The sequence below is a fragment of the Diorhabda sublineata genome, chromosome 4 (genome assembly GCF_026230105.1).
Source record: "Diorhabda sublineata isolate icDioSubl1.1 chromosome 4, icDioSubl1.1, whole genome shotgun sequence".
Taxonomy (NCBI): Eukaryota; Metazoa; Arthropoda; class Insecta; order Coleoptera; family Chrysomelidae; genus Diorhabda; species Diorhabda sublineata.
Window position 1 is genome coordinate 1,050,004 of NC_079477.1, and position 26,466 is coordinate 1,076,469.

Below are 26,466 nucleotides of genomic sequence, written 5' to 3' on the forward strand. Positions count from 1 at the left end.
GTTGAATAGTTATATCTCTATCTACTTCCAATCGATTACTATATCTATCTCATTTTAAATTGACAAAATCGAATGCTACGGCTTATGAATACATTCAGTGTAATATATGTTGCATAACTTCGAAAATGGAACGTATAAAATTATAAATAAAAAATCATTTTATTCAAATCCAAAACGTAATACATGTCACTATAGTAATATAGATTGAAAAATCTCGTACAGTAACAACAAATATTATATAATTATAACACATTTTAATTTGGAATTCTATTACGGCAACCAAGTGTGCTCGATTATATTGCTGGTTGCATAAGTAGTCGTTAAAATCATCATAACTATTACTACCAGATGAATCATCACCATTCATGGTTTAATAAAATATTATTACTCTACTGTTTTATATTTCTCGTTGTTTCCATGTTGATATATTTGTTTTACGCTTTTCCTTAACAGTATTACGTAAATTACCTGAATCTTTAAAAACACACGGGCTCTTGTTCTATTTTTTATTATTTGACAACAACGTGAAGGGTAACCAACTTTTTATACTTAATTTCCCTGTCTGATAAATGTTAATCGTATTTTACGGCTAGTTTCTTATTTGTTTTTTGTTTACTATAAAAATTACTAAAAATCTTATATTTTTTACAAATATCTACTTCTAGTATCTTTTTGAAGCTGGTGTCATAAATTTACGGTTAGACTAAGATAAACAAACAGTTGGAGAGAATTGAGCAATCTAGTGAATTGTGAAAATCAGCTGATACCCGATTAAAAATGGTCGTTTTGGGGTAAATAAATGTTTATATGTGGTTTATGAAGTTATTTGTTCAATTTTAGACATTATTATTTGCAATTTTATTGAGAAACGTCTTCTTAAAAGGTTGCTACGTGTAGAAGTACGAAATTTTCTCCCGAAAACGTGACTTAGTTGATTTTTTTTACTATACAGTGTTGTGCTTAAAGTAGGTAAGCAGTAAATATAGTCCGAAAAGCAAGTATATTGGAAATTTGTACAAAATGAGCAGCATTCTGACTAAAGCTATAAATTTAAACGCAACAGTGGACATTCATGTCAAAAAAAATTAGTATTCTAAATTTTTTTAATTGCTTTAAGGCTGTATTGCAGACTGAATAACAAAACTGCAAAAATACTTAGTTTTCGATGTTTTAATTTATCTGAAATAGATCTAAAAAGTGATTATAAAGTCATAAAACAAAAAAAAATATATAAAATAACCGAACTACCAGAAAAAAATCAAAAAAAGTTACATACGAAAAATTCGATTAGTTACCTACCCCACGGCGGTCATTTTGACGTAGATCAGATGTTTTTTCAGATAGCTGTGATTTGATGTTGATTTGACAGGATAGTGAAGTGTTACCAACTTTCTATGACACAATTTCCCTGTTTATTAAGTTCTAATTGTATTTTATTTTATTAGTTGACTATAAAAATTACTAAAAATGCCGTCGACGTCTTCATGACTTTTATATTTTTTACAATGAACAATCTTTAGTAACCTTTTCAAGTTGGTGTCATAAATTTAAGGTTAGATTAAGTTACACAAAAGAATTAGGGCGAATTTCGTGGGGTAATTTGTTAAAATAAAAAGACGTTTATAAAAAAATGTATATTGTAATTATAGCCTTATTATTAAAAATAATTTTATAAAGTATTATAAAAAATATATAAATAATTGTTAATGTGTAATTCGTTGTATATACCTACTACAAAATCGATAAAGTACAGTCACTTTTTATACAGTATATTATTTAATTTAAGTGTTAATCTAAACATATTTCTATATACAAAATATTGTACAGTGTCAACTCAAAAGTAGTCCAAGTTTTAAATAACTGAATACTTTTGAAGAGCCCTGTAGCATCAATAATGTAGATTATAATCATATTATTTAAAAAAACTAGTTATAATGTGATTTTGGGGTAATTTCTTCATTATTTGGGAAAAAATTTACATCGTAATTAATAAAATTTATCAAAAATTTCCATATAATTATAAATTGGATAATTTCTTCAATTTTTTTATTACATAACAATATGTAAAAACGAAAGAAAAACCATTTAATATATCTTTTATTACCAAAAATATGGAAATAGAAAACTATAGAAAAAAATTACACTAAACGGTAAAATATTTTTACCCTGAGCACTCCTATAACAATATTAAGGCAATTTTTCGCGAGTTGTACCTTTAAATCTGACATATGATGCAAGAGAGGACAGAATTCAATGTATGTAATATTGACAAGCAGCCACTGAACACAATGTGAATATAGAAAGTGTAGGTAAAATCATTATTCGTATAAACCATTGACAGCCGTGTCATGTCGATCTTCGGTGTTGTCATATTTATTTCTTTGTCGGAATTTATAATTTTTTATGCTTCAAATTTAAATTCAGAATAAATAATTTTAATAATCCTCACTCGCGAAAATCACCTGTCATACGAAAAGTTGTCAATTATTATTTCGATAAAAGAAACAGGTAATTTGAAGACATCAGTCTCTTATAATTGTTCGTTTAGCTATTGTTGATTTGTTTTAATAATTGTATGGACCATATGCTGAACCTGTCGTGTAGTACGGTCCTGTATAAGGCTGTGGAACGGGATAACCTCCATAAGCGTACTGTTGTTTCTGAGGATACACTAAGGAAAGAAAATAATTCTTCAGTTAAATATATTTAAATAAAATCAATTTTTTTTTAAACCTTTTTAAATATTTTTCGTTATTATTCATTTCGACCTAGAATAAGTTTACAACTTTTAGGGAAATTACGTTGTAAACATTGGCAACCGTGCCGTATCGATATTCGTTGTTGTCAAATTCGTTGTAAAAATCAGTAAATTGTGTCAGAAAATAGATAATCAGTAATTTTCGTAACTATATTAATGGAATACTGTCTCAATGGATTCAAATTTGGAATTTTTTTTAAATAAATACCATTCACAAAATTCAACTTTTCATCGGTTGTATTAAATAAAATCGATTCATGTCATTCAATAATCGGAAACAAATTACAACGTGGCAACTGTGTAAAATATCTGTTTTATAGTCTCTAAAAGTGTGTGAGGTGGCGTGACACGACTCGTACACGTGATGCGCATATTGAAACACGCACTTTCAAATAGGAAACGGTGGGGTTTTAATTGGCATTTCGTAACTAGCCGACATTTTCGACAATTATTGTTATTATTGAACTCAAGTTCTGAATTGGAATCATTTGCAATATCCGTGTTTTTCTTAAAAAAATTAAGGAATTGCTTGATAGTCACCTAGACGTGTGGCACGGCAAACTGTGTCTGAACTACACGGGACATGTCCGTGAGCTCACGCGTGTCATGTCATGTATTACCTCACACGTGCTATACGTGTCTCAATCCCAATATCCACTCACTGATTTTAATAATTATTTTTTTCTTTTCACTCGAACAATAGATAAAAATTACATACCACTGGTTAATAAACAGAAAATTATTGTTATTTACAGGTGGGTTGTAAGGTAAGTAGTAAAAGTTATAACGTTGTTCAAGGCTTTCAACTAAATAATTAATTCAATTAATAAAAAGCAATTAGATAGTTCATAATAAAATAATTAGCATTATGTAATGTTCATAGCTATATACGATGTTTGTCAAGCCATTAAAAAAATAAACTTTTTCAATACGTATCAATAAAGAAGAATCATTCATAAAAGTAGTTGATAGGAACGCGGAACTTTTTGCATTGATGCACGCCATAGAACGAGTCTAAAAAACTAATAAAAACACTGACAGCTGATAAAAAAGAAGAAAACACTTTTATTCGACGTTGCCGGCTTTACAAAATAATACGTAGACAAAGGAAATGTGAAACAAATACTATGACTTGAATACGAATTCTAGTTAATTAATCAATTAATAAATGAGAAATATTAAAATTAATAATAAATTATATATTTTTTTAAAAAATGAGTATAAATTTGATTTGATTTTCAATGTATGTGAAAATTATGAGAAATAAACAGCCGTTACTAAAAGTTCTTAAAACTGCATGAGAGATAATTTACATAGTTGCCACGTTGTAATTTTTTTCCGATTGTTCAATGATATTGTGAATTGATTATATTCAATATAACCAACGGAAAGTTAAATTTTGTGAGTGGTATTTATTTAAAAATGTCCAAATTTGAAGCCATTGATTTATAAAACAAGATTCCATTGAAATAGTTACGAAAATTACTGATTATTTATTTTCTGACATAATTTACTTATTTTTACAATGAATTTGACAATAACGAATATCGATACAGCACGGTTGCCAATATTTACAACGTAATTTCCCCAAAAATTGTAAACTTGGCGTGAAATATTACGCTTTTATCGATAAATAGTATTAGGAGAATCAGTAAATAATAAAAAACTTTGAAAAATGTCATTTTTGACGTGCGTCAATTTTTTGAATTTATGACAGACGAACCATGTGTTGAAAAATGTTGTTCTAGCAACAAAGTTTGAAATTTGAGGTTAGTTTGAAGACAAAACTGTCATTTTTGACGTGCATCAAATTTTTGAAGCTATAATAGACGAACCGTGTTTGGAAAATTATTTACCAAAAAGAAAGTTTGAAATTTGAGGTTAGTTTGAGGAGAAAATTTGAACAGTCACCTTTTAGGTTCATAATACCTTTTTATGTACACTGAGAAATTAGAAATGTTAAATTTGATTAATTATTTAATAGTAAAAAAAGCAATAAAGCGTTTATTTCGGAAATATATTTACAAAAACGGAAAGTTATAATGAATAAGAGCTACTGAAACAAGATTTTTTTCTTTAAAAAATCAGATTTTTATACAATTATTAATATTTCTACTTTATTTGAATATATATATAACAGATAACGTGCAACTTTCATTTCAACTCGATGATTCTTCTTCTTTTTTATGACATTGGATATAAAAATAGTAAATAAACTATAAAATTTCGATGTTATTAATATGAATATTTTTTACGTATTTAGGGGCGATAGGGGTAAATGTGAACTTCAAATGTTTGTTATGGTATCAAAATATATTAAGTATTTAGGGGCGATAGGGTTAAATGAAAACTTCAAATATTTGTTATAGTATCGAATTATTTCACGTATTTAGGGTCGATCGGGGAAATGTAAATTTCACATGTTACTTTTTCGAAAAATTTTACGTATTTAGGGGCGATAGGGGTAAATGAAAACGTCAAATATTTGTTATTGTAACGAATTATTTCACGTATTTAGGGTCGATCGGGGAAATGTAAATTTCACATGTTACTTTTTCGAAAAATTTTACGTATTTAGGGGCGATAGGGGTAAATGAAAACTTCAAATATTTGTTATTGTAACGAAATATTTTACGTATTTAGGGTCGATCGGGGAAATGTAAATTTCACATGTTACTTTTTCGAAAAATTTTACGTATTTAAAGGCGATAGGGGTAAATGAAAACTTCAAATATTTGTTATCGTATCGAAATATTTTAAGTATGTAGGTCGATCGGAGTGAATTTAAACTTCAAATGTTTGTTATAGTATCCAAATATTTTCGTATTTAGGGTCGATCGGGGAAATGTAAATTTCACATGTTACTTTTTCGAAAAATTTTACGTATTTAGGAGCGATAGGGGTAAATGAAAACTTCAAATATTTGTTATTGTAACGAATTATTTCACGTATTTAGGGTCGATCGGGGAAATGTAAATTTCACATGTTACTTTTTCGAAAAATTTTACGTATTTAGGGGCGATAGGGGTAAATGAAAACTTCAAATATTTGTTATCGTATCGATTTATTTTAAGTATGTAGGGTCGATCGGAGTGAATTTAAACTTCAAATGTTTGTTATAGTATCCAAATATTTTACGTATTTAGGGTCGATCGGGGAAATGTAAATTTCACATGTTACTTTTTCGAAAAATTTTACGTATTTAAAGGCGATAGGGGTAAATGAAAACTTGAAATATTTGTTATCGTATCGAAATATTTCAAGTATGTAGGGTTGATCGGGGTAAATGTAAACTTCAAATATTTGTTATTGTAACGAAATATTTTATGTATTTAGGGTCGATCGGGGAAATGTAAATTTCACATGTTAGTTTTTCGAAAAATTTTACGTATTTAAAGGCGATAGGGGTAAATGAAAACTTGAAATATTTGTTATCGTATCGAAATATTTCAAGTATGTAGGGTTGATCGGGGTAAATGTAAACTTCAAATATTTGTTATTGTAACGAAATATTTTATGTATTTAGGGTCGATCGGGGAAATGTAAATTTCACATGTTAGTTTTTCGAAAAATTTTACGTATTTAAAGGCGATAGGGGTAAATGAAAACTTGAAATATTTGTTATCGTATCGAAATATTTCAAGTATGTAGGGTTGATCGGGGTAAATGTAAACTTCAAATATTTGTTATTGTAACGAAATATTTTATGTATTTAGGGTCGATCGGGGAAATGTAAATTTCACATGTTACTTTTTCGAAAAATTTTACGTATTTAAAGGCGATAGGGGTAAATGAAAACTTCAAATATTTGTTATCGTATCGAAATATTTCAAGTATGTAGGGTTGATCGGGGTAAATGTAAACTTCAAATATTTGTTATTGTAACGAAATATTTTACGTATTTAGGGGCGATAGGGGAAATGTTACTATTTCGAAAAAAAGCAATAAAGCGTTTATTTCGGAAATATATTTACAAAAAAGAAAAGTTATTATGAAGAAGAGCTACTGAAACAAGATTTCTTTAAAAAATCAGATTTTTACACAATTATTAATATTTCTACTTTATTTGAATATATATACAACAGAGAACGTGCAGCTTTCATTTCAATTCGATGATTCTTCTTCTTTTTTATGACATTGGATATAAAAATAGTCCAGGAATAATTATAGTACAGTAAATAAACTATAAAATTTCGCTGTTCTTAATATGAATATTTTTTTCAAAAAAAAAAAAATTATATAAAATCGTTTTTAATACTTAAATTATTATTTTTACCACATAACTTAACTTTTCCAATGAATTTTCGATGCTACAATAAAGATAAACCCTATTTTTTCGAAATTATTAAAAGTATCGAAGATTTCGTTACTTTTACTCGTTAACGAATGGCAGTGTTGCCAGTTTAGTAGTTTATCCGCAAAACTAATTATATTAAATAATTTAAAAAGGTTTTAATAAACTCGTATCAGTGCTCTTATGAAAAGAAAAATGATCCCATCGCCATATTAAGTTACCAGGCATTAGATACTGCATGTTGATAGCCTCCTCGCGTTCCCGTTCCCCTCGCAGGCACATGGCAGCTCCGGAAAATAAAATGGCCGCGACCAGCGACCACCCGACACCAACCCACGCTACCATATAACTCCAATCGTAGTTGACGCGCGTGTTGTCGCGCAAAACCTAGAATTTCAGAAAAAAAATTTGTTTTAAAACCAACCTGGCATTAGATATTGGATATTGTTGATATCTTCTTTTTCTTTTTCGTTGCCCAAGCAACAGGACGCGAAGAAGAAGAGTAGGGAAGCGCCCAAACAGCTGAAGACTCCCAACCAACTTAGAACGAAGCTCCAATCGTAATACACTTCCGTGTTTTCTTGAAGAATCTAGTTTTCGAAACAAAAAGTAAAAGAAAATAGAGGGAATGTGAAAGGGATCGGGTTAATATTGAAAAGCCAAAAAAATCGATTAAATATTACGTGCAAAATTACGTACTATAATTAAAATTCATGTTTATAATTGACGTTCATCATATTTGAGGTTAGGTTATAAATAATAATATATATAGTAACTCATTAATTATTTTTTTAGTGCGGGAATCGAAAAAACAAAAACTTACGCTATTCCACTGTTGGTAATATTCTTCCCCTACTTGTTTTTCCTTTTCGTAGTACTCAACACCGTGCCAAAGACCCATGGCACCGGCACTTAAAAGGCCTAAATGAAAAATTTATATCGAAATTAAAATATTTTCGTCGATTTATAAGGATTTCTCAAACCATTTATCACTTAAATAGATTATTTTATGCGTGGTTTTGAATCAATTTGCTTTTTTTTTTAATTTTTACATCACAGGAATATCTATTTTCGTCTTTTGAATTAATTTTCTAATTTATTGTTGAAAACTTTAAATTTGCCCCGATCGACCCTACTTTATACGTCACCGAACGTTCATTTTAGTCACAGTTCTAATTCTATCAGTATTATAATAGATAATCTTTTTTTTTATATTGTCTTTAATGTTTTTTTTAGATAATCTTTTTTTTTATATCGTCTGTAATGTTTTTTTACCAAAAATTTACTGCAAATATCACAAGAATGTTTTTAGAAACGTGAGTAGAAATTGTAGGATATGTATAGAAACGTCAAAGTACTGTATACTTGCTACCCGTCTAATGTCATAGAATATTTATATCATAATCGATACATTTCATTCGATATACTAAATATCGTTAAAACTCGAGTAAAAATAAAACGTAAAACTCCGAATTGTTAACGGAATATCGAAAATTTCGTCATTACACACACATATCTAACATATTATGTATATTTGCCTCTCAAATAAAGTCCCTATTTTATTTTATAATAATTTTTAAATTGTATTCGATTATGAGAAATCATTCGATTATGGCTACAAATTTCATAATGAACTGTCAATAAGTACAAAGAAATACAGAAATGTTTTTAACGATATTTCATGAAAGTGAGGTTAGTTTAAGATCAAAGAAAACATCGCTTGTTAAGACGAATTATTTTTAAATATAAAATGTGTTTTAGCATCCATTCCACCAAATGGTAAGTTATGCAACTTTTTAAGTATCATATTTAGTTTCAGCATCGATATTTTCGATACAGTTTTTCAATTTGTTATTTATGATAGTTGTTTTCAAGGTCAATAATTATAACTTATTCAAATTTCGATGGTTTGACATAAAAAAAATGATTGTTTTATTAGTATGGTAGAATCTGTGAATGAATAATTTTATGTTCTTGTAATGGCGGATAAACAAAACACTTAACGTCATGTCTCGTCGGTTCTCGCAGTGTTGCCGTCACGTTTCAACAATTTCGTAACCACACAACAATTTTTACAAAAAAGTAATCGAGTTAATTTTTGTTATTTTGTGTACTTACGCAAAAAAGAAAAAGTGTACCACACAATTATATACTTCAATAAATATGTTAATAATAGAGTGAATTATTGTTAGAAAGTAAACGATTCCTTTAATTATTGAATTTATTTGTCAATTATCCAGTTTGTGTTCAGTGGTTTCTTTACAAGAAAAAGTACTTTCGAACGACATATTTACTTACCATCAACTGGCTCTTTGGAAAATAATCATTCTTATATTTACTATTTTTTCAAATGTTTGATTTCGTAACAAAATATTTTATGTCTGTGGAGTCGATGTAAACTTCAAATGTTTGTTATAGTTTCGAAATATTTCAAGTTTGTAGGGTTGATCGGAGTAAATTTAAACTTCAAATGTTTGTTATAGTATCGAAATATTTCAAGTTTGTAGGGTTGATCGGAGTAAATTTAAGCTTCAAATGTTTGTTAAGTATCGAAATATTTTACGTATTTAGGGTCGATCGGGGAAAAGTAAATTTCAAATGTTACTATTTCGAAATATTTTACGTATGTAGGATTGATCGGGGTAAATGTAAACTTCAAATATTTGTTATTTATTGTATCGAAATATTTCAAGTTTGTAGGGTCGATCGGAGTAAATTTAAACTTCAAATGTTTGTTATTGTATCGAAATATTTGACGTATTTAGGGTCGATCGGTGAAAAGTAAACTTCAAATGTTACTATTTCGAAAAATTTTATGTATTTAGGGGCGATAGGGGTAAACGTAAACTTCAAATGTTTGTTGTTGTATCTAAATATTTTACGTATGTAGGGTTGATCGGGGTAAATGTAAACTTCAAATGTTTGTTATTGTATCGAAATATTTCAACTTTGTAGGGTTGATCGGAGTAAATTTAAATTTCAAATGTTTGTTATAGTATCGAAATATTTGACGTATTTAGGGTCGATCGGTGAAAAGTAAATTTCAAATGTTACTATTTCGAAAAATTTTATGTATTTAGGGGCGATAGGGGTAAACGTAAAGTTCAAATGTTTGTTATTGTATCTAAATATTTCAACTTTGTAGGGTTGATCGGAGTAAATTTAAACTTCAAATGTTTGTTATTGTATCGAAATATTTTACGTATGTAGGGTTGATCGGGGTAAATGTAAACTTCAAATATTTGTTATTTATTGTATCGAAATATTTCAAGTTTGTAGGGTCGATCGGAGTAAATTTAAACTTCAAATGTTTGTTATAGTATCGAAATATTTTACGTATTTAGGGTCGATCGGTGAAAAGTAAATTTCAAATGTTACTATTTCGAAAAATTTTATGTATTTAGGGGCGATAGGGGTAAACGTAAACTTCAAATGTTTGTTGTTGTATCTAAATATTTTACGTATGTAGGGTTGATCGGGGTAAATGTAAACTTCAAATGTTTGTTATTGTATCGAAATATTTCAACTTTGTAGGGTTGATCGGAGTAAATTTAAATTTCAAATGTTTGTTATAGTATCGAAATATTTGACGTATTTAGGGTCGATCGGTGAAAAGTAAATTTCAAATGTTACTATTTCGAAAAATTTTATGTATTTAGGGGCGATAGGGGTAAACGTAAAGTTCAAATGTTTGTTATTGTATCTAAATATTTCAACTTTGTAGGGTCGATCGGAGTAAATTTAAACTTCAAATGTTATAGTATCGAAATATTTGACGTATTTAGGGTCGATCGGTGAAAAGTAAACTTCAAATGTTACTATTTCGAAAAATTTTATGTATTTAGGGGCGATAGGGGTAAACGTAAACTTCAAATGTTTGTTGTTGTATCTAAATATTTTACGTATGTAGGGTTGATCGGGGTAAATGTAAACTTCAAATGTTTGTTATTGTATCGAAATATTTCAACTTTGTAGGGTTGATCGGAGTAAATTTAAATTTCAAATGTTTGTTATAGTATCGAAATATTTGACGTATTTAGGGTCGATCGGTGAAAAGTAAATTTCAAATGTTACTATTTCGAAAAATTTTATGTATTTAGGGGCGATAGGGGTAAACGTAAAGTTCAAATGTTTGTTATTGTATCTAAATATTTCAACTTTGTAGGGTTGATCGGAGTAAATTTAAACTTCAAATGTTTGTTATTGTATCGAAATATTTTACGTATGTAGGGTTGATCGGGGTAAATGTAAACTTCAAATATTTGTTATTTATTGTATCGAAATATTTCAAGTTTGTAGGGTCGATCGGAGTAAATTTAAACTTCAAATGTTTGTTATAGTATCGAAATATTTTACGTATTTAGGGTCGATCGGTGAAAAGTAAATTTCAAATGTTACTATTTCGAAAAATTTTATGTATTTAGGGGCGATAGGGGTAAACGTAAACTTCAAATGTTTGTTATTGTATCTAAATATTTTACGTATGTAGGGTCGATCGGGGGAAATGTAAACTTCAAATGTTTGTTATAGTATCGAAATATTTCAAGTTTGTAGGGTCGATCGGAGTAAATTTAAACTTCAAATGTTTGTTATAGTATCGAAATATTTTACGTATTTAGGGTCGATCGGTGAAAAGTAAATTTCAAATGTTACTATTTCGATAAATTTTATGTATTTAGGGGCGATAGGGGTAAACGTAAACTTCAAATGTTTGTTATTGTATCTAAATATTTTACGTATGTAGGGTCGATCGGTGAAAAGTAAATTTCAAATGTTACTATTTCGAAAAATTTTATGTATTTAGGGGCGATAGGGGTAAACGTAAACTTCAAATGTTTGTTATTGTATCTAAATATTTTACGTATGTAGGGTCGATCGGGGGAAATGTAAACTTCAAATGTTTGTTATAGTATCGAAATATTTCAAGTTTGTAGGGTCGATCGGAGTAAATTTAAACTTCAAATGTTTGTTATAGTATCGAAATATTTTACGTATTTAGGGTCGATCGGTGAAAAGTAAATTTCAAATGTTACTATTTCGATAAATTTTATGTATTTAGGGGCGATAGGGGTAAACGTAAACTTCAAATGTTTGTTATTGTATCTAAATATTTTACGTATGTAGGGTCGATCGGTGAAAAGTAAATTTCAAATGTTACTATTTCGAAAAATTTTATGTATTTAGGGGCGATAGGGGTAAACGTAAACTTCAAATGTTTGTTATTGTATCTAAATATTTTACGTATGTAGGGTCGATCGGGGGAAATGTAAACTTCAAATGTTTGTTATAGTATCGAAATATTTCAAGTTTGTAGGGTCGATCGGAGTAAATTTAAACTTCAAATGTTTGTTATAGTATCGAAATATTTTACGTATTTAGGGTCGATCGGGGAAAAGTAAATTTCAAATGTTACTATTTCGAAAATTTTTATGTATTTAGGGGCGATAGGGGTAAACGTAAACTTCAAATGTTTGTTATTGTATCTAAATATTTTACGTGTGTAGGGTCGATCGGGGTAAATGTAAATTGTAAAAGTTTTGTCGTTCATTTTTTTCGATTTTGTTTGATGATTTTACACGCAGCTCGGTAAATAAATAGTTTTTATATTACGGCGGCTGAAAACGAGGTTTAGTACGACTCAGTATCTTTTTTTCGAGTACATTTACCCCGATAATAATATTCCCAAGGTGATACGAAGTCGATCATTTTTGACAAAATAATAACGAAATACGTATCGGTATCTAATAATTCAAAAAAAGTATTTTTCGAGAAAAAATTGCTGAAAAAGTAAATTGTGTAAATAAATGTTTACTAATAATCGTTAGATAGTTAATATTTTATACATGTGTTCGTTTCTTCCTGCTCGAATTGAATTGTAAAAGACTGTACCAAAGGTCGACGAACCGAAAAATAAAACTGTTAATTCTCGTCAAGGTCGTATCAAGAAATTTTCCAAAGGAACACACTTTTAGCACAAAAATTTATCAATATTCCAAAACCAAAATTTGATTACAAATATTTTGATCGCATTTACACGTTTCGTCGACCAAATTACCACCTTCAGTCTCTCTATTTCAAATCATTTAATGATTTAATCGTACAGTTTAGATTTATGTATTTAAAAAGGGGTCATAACCTCAAACTTACACGCTAATAGCATGAGTATGGCAGTAGCCGTAATATTCCCGGGCGAACGTTTCCAACATCCCGTGACACCTGTACAAAAAGCCGCAAAAACTGCTACAAACGAAAGGATGAATAAAGCTATCATGGAACGACCCATATCTAGAAGAAAAATTAATAAATCACACTTACCAAACAGAAAAAAGAAGAAAATCGTCCACTAATATAGACCGTGAAGCCGGTACCGTTATAAAATCGAAACTGTTTCTAACAATGGATTTCTATGATTAAAATTACATGAGTTATCGGTACTTACGTAATCTAGTCCAAGCGTCTTCAGTAAAATCTCTCGTATCATTATTTTCATCGGGAATGTAGTAGTTAACATTATTGCAATGGGTTTCTAGCGGACTCAAATACGTTTTTACTGAAAATTATGATAAAAAAACGAATCAAAAAGATGTAGAAAAACACATAACATACTCCAAGAAGAAATACAAGCAAAGTGTTCAAATATTGTACAGACACCGATGATGGTGAACGTTCTGGTCGTCCAATTGAGGTGTTTGAGAAAGCCGTGGGTGCCGTGTTGATGATTCAGAACAGTTTTTCGCTCTGATTCATCAACTCTGGAATCGAAACGATCATGATCTGAGTGGACTGCAGTCGGTGAACCGGGTTCGAAGCCTCCAATTCGGCTGGGAAGGTTATGGCTTCGGTTTTTGCGATTTACATGAAATATTATTTATGTACTATCTCCAAAAGGTAGAGAATCGTTTGAATTCGGAAAACTGTTTCACCAATACCACGTACCTATTCACAAGTCGTTGGAAGTTATGGTTAAATTACACGAATTGATTTCTCGTCCACCGTATAGTCCAGATTCGGCTCGCAGTGACTACTGGCTATTCGCTGATTTCGAAAAAATGCCCGTGGATAAGAAATTCACCTCAAATGAAGAAGGAAACAAAAAACTATGAAAGTTTTAGGTTAGGTTAGTGATATTTTGCGCCGTAACTGCCGAAAAAATAGGTTTACGTAAAAAATGTATACGACCTTTTCAATAGAGTTTTTTATGAGCTTCATATTTTGTCCGAAACTTTTTTCTCTAAAATCAATATTTTCGGAGATATTTTCATTTCTCTTAAAAATTTTTCGATTAGTTTTGATTTTTGGATTTTTCGCTAAAAATATTTTTCGATAATTTTTTTAATCAATACCGCCTCATATGAGAATAATACAACTGCTAATCTTATTCAACCGGATGCTGGTACGACTTCAATCTTCAAACAGCGTAACGTGATCATTTTGTAATTACGTTTTGGAGTAACGATTACATTCTCTCTGCAATTTTACGTTGATTCATATATGAATTTATGTAACACTTCAATAAATTATCCGTGAATAAATCTGAACAAGAATTAGACCAAAAATGGCAAATCCAGTCCTGTAACAACTTTAACTCCAACAAACCTCTCTCTCTCTCTCTCTCTCTCTCTCCAATAGAACACACAATAAACAATATTGTAGGAAAAGAAATCGTTTCATAATTACACGTTGTCACATCTCTTAACTATATTTAAGACACGACAAGGTACCGTGAGACTTTTAGCATGTACACTGTATGCTAATTATTTCCTATTTCATTTGAAATTTTATTAATCTGTAAAAAAATTGTTTCATTTCTGATATTAATCTTGATTTGCAAACTCTCATCGCGATATACGAATTGGCGATATGGCAACACTGATTATGTCTACTCATCTTCAGTGGCGTAGGTAATAATATATTTAAAAATAAAATTAATACGTTCATACTTTTTTATATCAATCAATTAACTAATGTCTGTTATATAAATGTAAAATTATATGATTTTTCGTAGGAAAAACTAATTATTTATCTCATAAAACAATGTTTAAATACCAGTTTGTTAACACTCGGCGTTTATCTATGGTTTTATTAAATATATCATAACTATAATATTTTTGACAGCTGTCACTTGTCTTATGTACCAAATAAAAGTGTTTATTAATTGGTTACTCACCCAATGGTGGCCTCTCTTTTGGATAACATATCCTGAAAAGTCCTTTTGTTCTGGTGTAATAGAAATATTTGGAATTTACGCTTTCTAGAAGAGCTTGACTTTGAACATCTGAATGTTTACTCAGAAAAGCCTGCAAATAATTAAAAAAAGTAAATATATTGGTTTAATAGTGAAACTTAAATATCTTTACATTTTATAATATACCATAAGTAGATTTTTTCTTGAGATATTGATCAATTTCGATTCTAATAACTCTCAAAGAATGAAACGTGCGTCCAGCTTGCGTAATATCATTATAGTTTGAAGTACGTCAAAGCGATTAGTACTACGTGATATTAATCCGAATAAAACGAAAAAATTCTCACAGTATAAATACGATATTTTCACATTTTACACAATTCCTGTCATGAATATTAATATTTAAAACTTTCTATGTTTGTAAATGTTACGAAATATCTAGTGAAAATTGTATTTAATATGAATATTCACAATTTTTATCATGCTAATTTCAAATAGGAATTTCTAATTCAAAATGTACCTAAATAACTGTCAAATGTCAACCTTATAAACATTGACGGTAGCTTTATTCGAGTGTTGAATTCCAAATCACTTTAGGGTCCACACGCATGCGCGTTATCATATTACTGCTAGAGAAATAAAAGTTCATCAACATTCTAAATTTTTGGTCAAGCATGCGCATAAATTGTTACATTATATAGTTAACTGTAATTTTATCTTACCTGGAATAAATAATATAATAATTTAGTTGATATAAAACATTTTGTATATAAATATCCAATCAAAAAATTAGACGTACACTATTGACATTGAAATAATCAGACGTTCTCGCTAGCAAATGTTCAAGCGGGTTTGTCATCGAAAGGCGGGAAAGCATCCCAGTCGATCAACTTTATTTTTACAGAAGTGATAGGATAGAGTGGAGCATTTAAATAAATTTTTTTTAAGAAATATTAAATTCTATATTGAAGATAACAGTATTTTACTATTAAACGTTACAATTTTTATTAAAAATTCTTATTGACCTTATGGCTTGTTCGCATTCTTGATAAACTCAAACTATGCCAGGAGGTATATGCATAAATAATTTACGTGAACCGGTGTGGATTTAACCGCTATATAAGATAGTATCTTCAACATACGTTTTACATAACATACTTTATTTCCTTTACTGATAATTGTGTATCGATATCAATTAGAATAGGTTCTAAATATACAGAGTGACCAAAAAAAATTTATATTCATATTAATGACTAGGCAACATTCATTTTAAAGAAAAAGTCATATATACTCCAGAAACATTATTTGGACGTGATTAATGTGTTACAATAAAATAATTTTCATTAGAAAATCTAACTTTTGTTCCATATGAAAATGTATCGCTTAAAATTGATTAAATCGTGCAACACCGCTTAGTCATGTGTTTTCGTCTCTCTCGTTCGCGGAATTGTTCGAGTTTTTACTTCTTCTTTTTTGTAGACACGCGCGAATAAACTTTTGTTTCTACGTAATAAAAAAAAATAAACTCGTGATTTAACCCGACTTTTCTTTAAAATTACAAGAATATAAGCTTGTTGTACCCAAAAACGGAAAGGAATTAAACGACATAATACAGATGTCTAGTGTGGCGGGCGGAAGTTTCGTATTACAAATTTTTGTCTGGAACTTTTTAATATCTATCGTCAGTTGTTTAAAATATCATTTTTTTTTTCAAAATATATTTAAAAATTGATTTTCTGAACGGTTTTGATGATATTTGTACCGAACTTGATGCAAACGACGAAAAAATTATTATCAAATCTAATAGTCCAGTCAAAGTGGTTTACATATTTTTATTTATTGTATAATATTGAATTGGCGAGTAGAAATTGAAATGGGGTCGTTAAAATAGAGTAGGAATTTATTAATTTAAACAACGTCAAAGTATTTTAAATTTTTTTAAATAAATCAACAATGTAAACAAAGAAAAAACAATTCGATTGTTCAAATCAATCAAATTATTTTTATAAATTAAACTTGTTTTTCGTTTTCAAGGTTTCCTACTAATTGTTGTACGTATAAACACGTATTTTATTTGATAAAATAATATTTAAGTTTATAAACATCGAGGCGAAACAATGATCGGTGTCAGTGACCTAAATTTTTGAAATACGACGTTTTCATCTGAACAATCTCTTCTTCGACGCGATGAAAGTTATCGAATCGCTTTTCTCCCTTCCCAATTTTATAGTTTTTTTTTCAGTAATTTCCAACTATAATCATTGGCGTAACATAAAATTTTTTATACGATTTTTTTGGTATTAAAAAAATCATCGAATTGGGTACCAAACAAAATCCTTCAATTCCATGTTTTGATTGAACAAAAACTCGCATTTTTGTGGCGAAAAATCATTCGTCTGCTCCGATTGGTGTCCGGGACACATCTAGCAAACAAAATATTCAAAATGGACCGTCCCGCGTTGCTCTAATTGAACTGAGACGACGTGTCCATTAATTCGGAAAAACCAATTTGTTTCGAAAACCTTCTTATAAGCAAAATTTAAGACTTACCAACATTTATAAACCTCACACGGAACACTAGAGACATACAAACGCATTGGGGGTGCTATAAACTGATTTTAGAATGCTATAAGACGAAAAAATTTAAAAGAAACGAGGAAATTAACCCTGGAAAAGTCTAAATCTATTGTAGATAGTTTTTGTCGCGGAAAAAATCGCTCAGATACGAATTAGTCGCAATTTTTCAAACGCCCCCGGTATTTTCATTACTCCTCGTATATTTTAGAAAAAATTAAACACTTGTTAGTTTACGTAAGCTTCCTATTAGAAAAAATCGCGAAGGTCACTGTATATATACTAATACCACGCCTGTATATAACAGCATTCATTATACAGGGAGCGTCCATAATTTGGTATCATTTAAAATTTGTAACGGAAATTTTTCACATACGATAATAGTGTTTACGGTGTTATTATGAAACACCACCGACCAATCTTGATCGCAAGGGATGAATTTCGTCGAAAAATGATCGTCATGTGACATATACGAACGTTTGGCTGTCGAAACGGGTCGCGTGGTTTGGCAACGGCTCAAAAAAAGCTGGCGCTTCAAAATATTTCGCCGAAAAATCAAGTAAACCAATCGAAGAAGATAAATCATTATCCACCAGTTTTTGAACTGTCGAAACATCGAATTTAACGGTTAAAGGTTAAAGGTCTGGACTTTGCGTTAACCATAAATAAACCGCAAGGCCAGTCGTTGGAAGTTTGCGGAGTTTCCCTGTATCGCGCATGGACAATTTGTTTCAAGTTTATTTTATAAGAAAATTAAAGTCTTTTATTTACAGATTGAAACAGTACGAAGTCTACAGGGTTAGCCAGAATTTTATATAATTCAAAACTAAAATTATTACATGATATTGTAAAATTACAAATTTCTTGGTGATTATTTATTTTTTTTTTTTCATCGCTAGTTTTTGTAGTTTGAGTAATCGTGCCCGCTGAATGTAACGAAACTAAATATTTATTATACAGTTTTAACAACGTATCCTTGGCATGAATTACCAATTCGTCACGCCAAACATAAATAAGCAATAATTCGTTTTACATATAAACAGATAATAATTCACAGTTTCAATGATTAAATTCCTTAAGGAAGCTTGATGTTTAGCAAAAGTACCGTCGCCAGGTACACAGACCGTTCCGGGATGAATGATTTGGTCGGATCCAACTATTGACAAGTCATTATCAAGTTGGCAAGCCCACTTATAGAAAAAATCATTCCTTACTCGGACTAAACAGCAGGAGTCACTGCAAAGACAGAATTAGTTAAGGGCTCGATATTGTACAATGCAAAAAAAATGCACAATCATTTGCCAATTGAAATCAAATTGATATCAACTTTGTTGGGACTATGATTTAATAATTGAAATGTAAAGTTTTAATGTCAGAAATACATAAATCATGCACGATATGGAATTATTTTGTCGTAAACGAAGCTCAATTATTGTTAAAAGTTACAATGAAGTTAAAAAGTGTTTTATATTGCTTATTACGAACACGGAGCACGACTTTTACCTACTCACTCCACGTTCAGAATTAGTTAAGGGCTCGATATTGTACAATACAAAAAAAATGCATAATCATTTGCCAATTGTAATCAAATCGATATCAACTTTGTTGGGACTACGATTTAATAATTGAAATGTAAAGTTTTAGTGTCAAAAATACGTAAATCATGCACGATATGGAATTATTTTGTCGTAAAAGAAGCTCAATTATTGTTAAAAGTTACAATGAAGTTTAAAAGTGTTTTATATTGCTTATTACGAACTCGGAGCACGACCTTTACCTACCCACTCCACGTTCAGATTTAGTTAAGGGCTCGATATTGTACAATACAAAAAAAATGCACAATCATTTGCCAATTGAAATCAAATTGATATCAACTTTGTTGGGAGTATGATTTAATAATTGAAATGTAAAGTTTTAGTGTCAAAAATACATAAATCATGCACGATATGGAATTATTTTGTCGTAAAAGAAGCTCAATTATTGTTAAAAGTTACAATGAAGTTAAAAAGTGTTTTATATTGCTTATTACGAACACGGAGCACGACTTTTACCTACCCACTTCTCGTTTAGAATCAGTTAAGGGCTCGATATTGTACAATACAAAAAAAATGCATAATCATTTGCCAATTGTAATCAAATCGATATCAACTTTGTTGGGACTATGATTTAATAATTGAAATGTAAAGTTTTAGTGTCAAAAATACGTAAATCATGCACGATATGGAATTATTTTGTCGTAAACGAAGCTCAATTATTGTTAAAAGTTACAATGAAGTTAAAAAGTGTTTTATATTGCTTATTACGAACACGGAGCACGACTTTTACCTACTCACTCCACGTTCAGAATTAGTTAAGGGCTCGATATTGTACAATACAAAAAAAATGCATAATCATTTGCCAATTGTAATCAAATCGATATCAACTTTGTTGGAATTGTGATTTAATAATTGAAATGTAAAGTTTTAATGTCAGAAATACATGAATCATGCACGATATGGAATTATTTTGTCGTAAACGAAGCTCAATTATTGTTAAAAGTTACAATGAAGTTAAAAAGTGTTTTATATTGCTTATTACGAACACGGAGCACGACTTTTACCTACTCACTCCACGTTCAGAATTAGTTAAGGGCTCGATATTGTACAATACAAAAAAAATGCACAATCATTTGCCAATTGAAATCAAATTGATATCAACTTTGTTGGGACTATGATTTAATAATTGAAATGTAAAGTTTTAATGTCAGAAATACATAAATCATGCACGATATGGAATTATTTTGTCGTAAACGAAGCTCAATTATTGTTAAAAGTTACAATGAAGTTAAAAAGTGTTTTATATTGCTTATTACGAACACGGAGCACGACTTTTACCTACTCACTCCACGTTCAGAATTAGTTAAGGGCTCGATATTGTACAATACAAAAAAAATGCATAATCATTTGCCAATTGTAATCAAATCGATATCAACTTTGTTGGGACTACGATTTAATAATTGAAATGTAAAGTTTTAGTGTCAAAAATACGTAAATCATGCACGATATGGAATTATTTTGTCGTAAAAGAAGCTCAATTATTGTTAAAAGTTACAATGAAGTTTAAAAGTGTTTTATATTGCTTATTACGAACTCGGAGCACGACCTTTACCTACCCACTCCACGTTCAGATTTAGTTAAGGGCTCGATATTGTACAATACAAAAAAAATGCACAATCATTTGCCAATTGAAATCAAATTGATATCAACTTTGTTGGGAGTATGATTTAATAATTGAAATGTAAAGTTTTAGTGTCAAAAATACATAAATCATGCACGATATGGAATTATTTTGTCGTAAAAGAAGCTCAATTATTGTTAAAAGTTACAATGAAGTTAAAAAGTGTTTTATATTGCTTATTACGAACACGGAGCACGACTTTTACCTACCCACTTCTCGTTTAGAATCAGTTAAGGGCTCGATATTGTACAATACAAAAAAAATGCATAATCATTTGCCAATTGTAATCAAATCGATATCAACTTTGTTGGGACTATGATTTAATAATTGAAATGTAAAGTTTTAGTGTCAAAAATACGTAAATCATGCACGATATGGAATTATTTTGTCGTAAACGAAGCTCAATTATTGTTAAAAGTTACAATGAAGTTAAAAAGTGTTTTATATTGCTTATTACGAACACGGAGCACGACTTTTACCTACTCACTCCACGTTCAGAATTAGTTAAGGGCTCGATATTGTACAATACAAAAAAAATGCATAATCATTTGCCAATTGTAATCAAATCGATATCAACTTTGTTGGAATTGTGATTTAATAATTGAAATGTAAAGTTTTAATGTCAGAAATACATGAATCATGCACGATATGGAATTATTTTGTCGTAAACGAAGCTCAATTATTGTTAAAAGTTACAATGAAGTTAAAAAGTGTTTTATATTGCTTATTACGAACACGGAGCACGACTTTTACCTACTCACTCCACGTTCAGAATTAGTTAAGGGCTCGATATTGTACAATACAAAAAAAATGCACAATCATTTGCCAATTGAAATCAAATTGATATCAACTTTGTTGGGAGTATGATTTAATAATTGAAATGTAAAGTTTTAGTGTCAAAAATACGTAAATCATGTACGATATGGAATTATTTTGTCGTAAAAGAAGCTCAATTATTGTTAAAAGTTACAATGAAGTTTAAAAGTGTTTTATATTGCTTATTACGAACACGGAGCACGACTTTTACCTACCCACTTCTCGTTTAGAATCAGTTAAGGGCTCGATATTGTACAATACAAAAAAAATGCATAATCATTTGCCAATTGTAATCAAATCGATATCAACTTTGTTGGGACTATGATTTAATAATTGAAATGTAAAGTTTTAGTGTCAAAAATACGTAAATCATGCACGATATGGAATTATTTTGTCGTAAACGAAGCTCAATTATTGTTAAAAGTTACAATGAAGTTAAAAAGTGTTTTATATTGCTTATTACGAACACGGAGCACGACTTTTACCTACTCACTCCACGTTCAGAATTAGTTAAGGGCTCGATATTGTACAATACAAAAAAAATGCATAATCATTTGCCAATTGTAATCAAATCGATATCAACTTTGTTGGAATTGTGATTTAATAATTGAAATGTAAAGTTTTAATGTCAGAAATACATGAATCATGCACGATATGGAATTATTTTGTCGTAAACGAAGCTCAATTATTGTTAAAAGTTACAATGAAGTTAAAAAGTGTTTTATATTGCTTATTACGAACACGGAGCACGACTTTTACCTACTCACTCCACGTTCAGAATTAGTTAAGGGCTCGATATTGTACAATACAAAAAAAATGCACAATCATTTGCCAATTGAAATCAAATTGATATCAACTTTGTTGGGAGTATGATTTAATAATTGAAATGTAAAGTTTTAGTGTCAAAAATACGTAAATCATGTACGATATGGAATTATTTTGTCGTAAAAGAAGCTCAATTATTGTTAAAAGTTACAATGAAGTTTAAAAGTGTTTTATATTGCTTATTACGAACACGGAGCACGACTTTTACCTACCCACTTCTCGTTTAGAATCAGTTAAGGGCTCGATATTGTACAATACAAAAAAAATGCATAATCATTTGCCAATTGTAATCAAATCGATATCAACTTTGTTGGGACTATGATTTAATAATTGAAATGTAAAGTTTTAGTGTCAAAAATACGTAAATCATGCACGATATGGAATTATTTTGTCGTAAACGAAGCTCAATTATTGTTAAAAGTTACAATGAAGTTAAAAAGTGTTTTATATTGCTTATTACGAACACGGAGTACGACTTTTACCTACTCACTCCACGTTCAGAATTAGTTAAGGGCTCGATATTGTACAATGCAAAAAAAATGCACAATCATTTGCCAATTGTAATCAAATCGATATCAACTTTGTTGGGACTATGATTTAATAATTGCAATGTAAAGTTTTAGTGTCAAAAATACGTAAATCATGCACGATATGGAATTATTTTGTCGTAAACGAAGCTGAATTATCGTTAAAAGTTAACAATGAAGTTAAAAAGTGTTTTATATTGCTTATTACGAACTCGGAGCACGATTTTTACCTACCCACTCCACGTTCAGAATTAGTTAAGGGCTCGATATTGTACAATACAAAAAAATGCACAATCATTTGCCAGCGTTTTTTATTAATTATTTAGTTTAATTAATTTTATCACCAAATAATAAAATCTTGCTTTCATCTTCAATTTTATTTTATTTATGTCCTCACTTCCGATACCAATATCTTCACATAGCGATCGATGTAAAATAATGCGAAAAAGTTTGCAACGAAGAATGTTACTTTCAAATCCATGTTCGTATTCGTTGGGTAAAGTCGACATTCCTTTCTATTGAGCCACGAATGTGGCAATTACTCACAATAAAATCAGTAGCGTCTACGACGATAATAATAACAAGGTTGATAATATTAAAAAAAAAAAAATTCTAAAAATTGACCTAGAAATTGGAAACGTTAATGCTGCGCTTCCAATGGAATTCCCCGTAGAATTTAAGCCAATAACGATTGGCAAATCAAAGAAACTTCGCTGATTCGCGGGCTGCAGGTCACTGCAGTTGGATTACCGTACAGCACGTGCCGATTTACATCCATCAGGGGTTATTAGAGTTCAAGTTTAGCCCCAGCCATTGCCAAGGTCATGGAAAAAGTCGTTAACCAACAAACCAAACGGTTTAAAGCATAATGTCCAACGTAATCCCACCTAGAGTTAATTTATCGGAATTCCTTCCTTTGAAGTAGTGCCCGTCTTTCCCGGACATTACATGAAATTTAATATCTATACATTCATCGGAAAATGGGCTTAGCAGCTGTCCAGAAACTTCCACGAAGCTCCGATCGTTCCAACCGAGGGGCGTGGTGAATAATCGAGAAACAACGCAAGATGGCGCCGGTAGCTACTGTGTTATAATTCGACTCTTTGAATTTATTTCTGTGCCGACGCTGTTTAAATAAACAGTTTTATTTTAAGTAGGTGAAACAGTTACGTCGTCATATATTCACGAAGCATACTCCTTTTGTACTCGACCATTTTCGATTCAGTGGAAATGAGACTGTAATTATTAATTAGTTATATCGAAAAAAAAAAAAAAAATTACTTTACCTAATAAGTACGATAATCGAAAACTTTCTCTAATATTCGACTACAGAGTAATAAAACTTAATTTATAATGCAAAACTGCAAATACAGTCATTTTAACTAAAATATAATCAAGATATTTTCTAAAATTTTCATATAGATGGCGCTGTTGGAAAAGTACACGTTTCACGTCTGTCCCAATTAATTTCCATTTTATTTTGCGAGGCAAATAGTAAAAGTGAAACTTTCATATATCCCCTGTGATCTTTTAAAAAAACTACTGCGAATTTTGCCAATAATTGTCGATTTCACAGTAATTTCTTCAGGTATTGTCTTTTATAGTCGATTTCGCAACATCGCAAAATGTAGTGATGGTCGATTTTACTGTATTGTGATTTGGAATCTGTTCTTTGCGCTACTGTCAGTGATGGTCGATTTGAAATACCGTGATTTAATCACAGTTAGTTACTATCGCTTTTTAATACTGTCATTTTTAATAATTTCCACGGTATTGTCATTTGGAATTTGTTAGTGTTGGTCGACTTCAAACAACTGTGATTTAGACACTATTAGAGATGTTTCGATAAAAGTTTTAGTCGATTTTACGAGGGTGTTACGACTTTTTCACTTATTTTTTCTTATATAATCTATTATCTTATAATCTAAGTCGTATTCCTTGACATCCAAGTCTTTTTACGGAAATTTTAATTGACATAAACTTATTTTGAGGTTATTTCAAAATATTCCTATAGAAAGTAATTCATATTTCAAAAAATATCGATCTTCATAGCATTTGTTGTTAATTTATAATAAAATTAATAAACATACAGACTTCGGAATATTTCAGAATTTATTCAAACATTTCCTAAATTTCTTTTTGTTGCAAACACGTTCAAGGTCATCAAACGAAGACGAGAATAATAAAAGTTTTATCATATTTATATATAAAATTGACTAATAATCCTCACAATTTCAATTTCATAGTTTACAGAAAATATTGAGAGAGAAATAATTCAAAAAATAAACATTAAATTAAATTTCGATTAGACTAAACGAAAATTACCTGTATATTGGATCTTTTAACTTCGATATACAACCAATTATCCGTTGTAAAAGCAATCGCTAGAAGAGCTACGGCGATGATGGAGGTAATAGTAGCCAAACTGAGAGTAACAGCTGAACAAGGCATCGTTAAATATATTTTTCACTAAAAAAGTTCCACAAAAACACATAAAATTCAACACTGGCCACTCGGTTAAGTTTATTCGGGTGTCTGGTGACCCGGGGGCATGATATTCGACGGAGAAGAGGTCCACCAAATTATTTTTTTACCTACGAGAAGTATTCACGGTAGTGCTTGCCACGGAATGTTCGAAAGTAGTTCTTCGTATTTCAGATGACACTCCAAGTCGAGTCAAGGAAACCGAAGGCAGGGAACAGGTTTCTCGTTGTTGAGTACCTGCGCAAGACTCCGACAGGGTCGGTTAAATATTTATTTTCATATAATATACATTTGTAATATATTATTTTACAATAAATAATTAAAATGAAATATTTAACATCCGATATACAAATTATAATACATTTAATGAAATATTTCATATTATTATTTAAATTAAAATAAATTCAGTCGATTATAAATGTAAAAGTAATGAAATTTGTTTAATATTGATCAAATGTTATAAATAAAAAACAATAAACTATCGATTGTTATTTCTACTGATCTAAAAATTATTACTAATTTAGATTTCGTTATAACGAATACAAACTAACCTGGATACGGTCCTGTATACATAAATGTATAGAAAGTTGAAATGCATTGAAATTTAAATAATAGAAGTTTGTTCCCCACAATTCACATTCTTTAGTGTAATGATGGTTGTCTGCTACTATAAAATATTAATCACTCGATTTATAATCCAAGCAAAAATAACGTTAATTACATTAAAATATTCAGCTATTCAAATTTTTAGTTTCTTTTATACAAAAAATTAATAGTTACAAAAACG

The 26,466-nt window shown here is 29.9% G+C and overlaps 1 protein-coding gene across 2 annotated transcripts; it reads right to left on the reverse strand.

Moving 5' to 3' along the window:
• Positions 1–1,614: 1,614 nt before the first annotated feature.
• On the reverse strand, positions 1,615–26,407 carry LOC130443562 (uncharacterized). 2 transcript variants are annotated; one of them, XM_056778297.1, is made up of 8 exons: positions 26,231–26,407; positions 25,521–25,916; positions 15,220–15,349; positions 13,492–13,602; positions 13,200–13,337; positions 7,876–7,973; positions 7,274–7,439; positions 1,615–2,671 (listed from the first exon to the last, which is right to left on the reverse strand). In XM_056778297.1, exons 2-8 carry the CDS (start codon positions 25,644–25,646, stop codon positions 2,565–2,567), a joined length of 876 nt encoding a protein of 291 aa, XP_056634275.1. In that variant the 5' UTR covers positions 25,647–25,916; positions 26,231–26,407; the 3' UTR covers positions 1,615–2,564. The 2 variants fall into 2 exon arrangements, with proteins under 2 accessions (XP_056634275.1, XP_056634276.1); XM_056778298.1 differs by lacking the exon at positions 7,274–7,439 and adding an exon at positions 7,477–7,642.
• Positions 26,408–26,466: the final 59 nt, after the last annotated feature.

What these genes read in the sequence shown, in the direction of transcription:
- LOC130443562 (XM_056778297.1), bottom strand. Translation starts at nt 25,646, where the DNA reads ATGCCTTGTTCAGCTGTTACTCTCAGTTTGGCTACTATTACCTCCATC. An exon ending in CATACTCATGCTATTAGCGT is followed by an intron (nt 7,974 to 13,199) that starts GTAAGTTTGAGG and finishes TTTTTCATTTAG; the next exon opens with GCCTTTTAAGTGCCGGTGCC. An exon ending in ATTACCAACAGTGGAATAGC is followed by an intron (nt 7,440 to 7,875) that starts GTAAGTTTTTGT and finishes CTGAAATTCTAG; the next exon opens with GTTTTGCGCGACAACACGCG.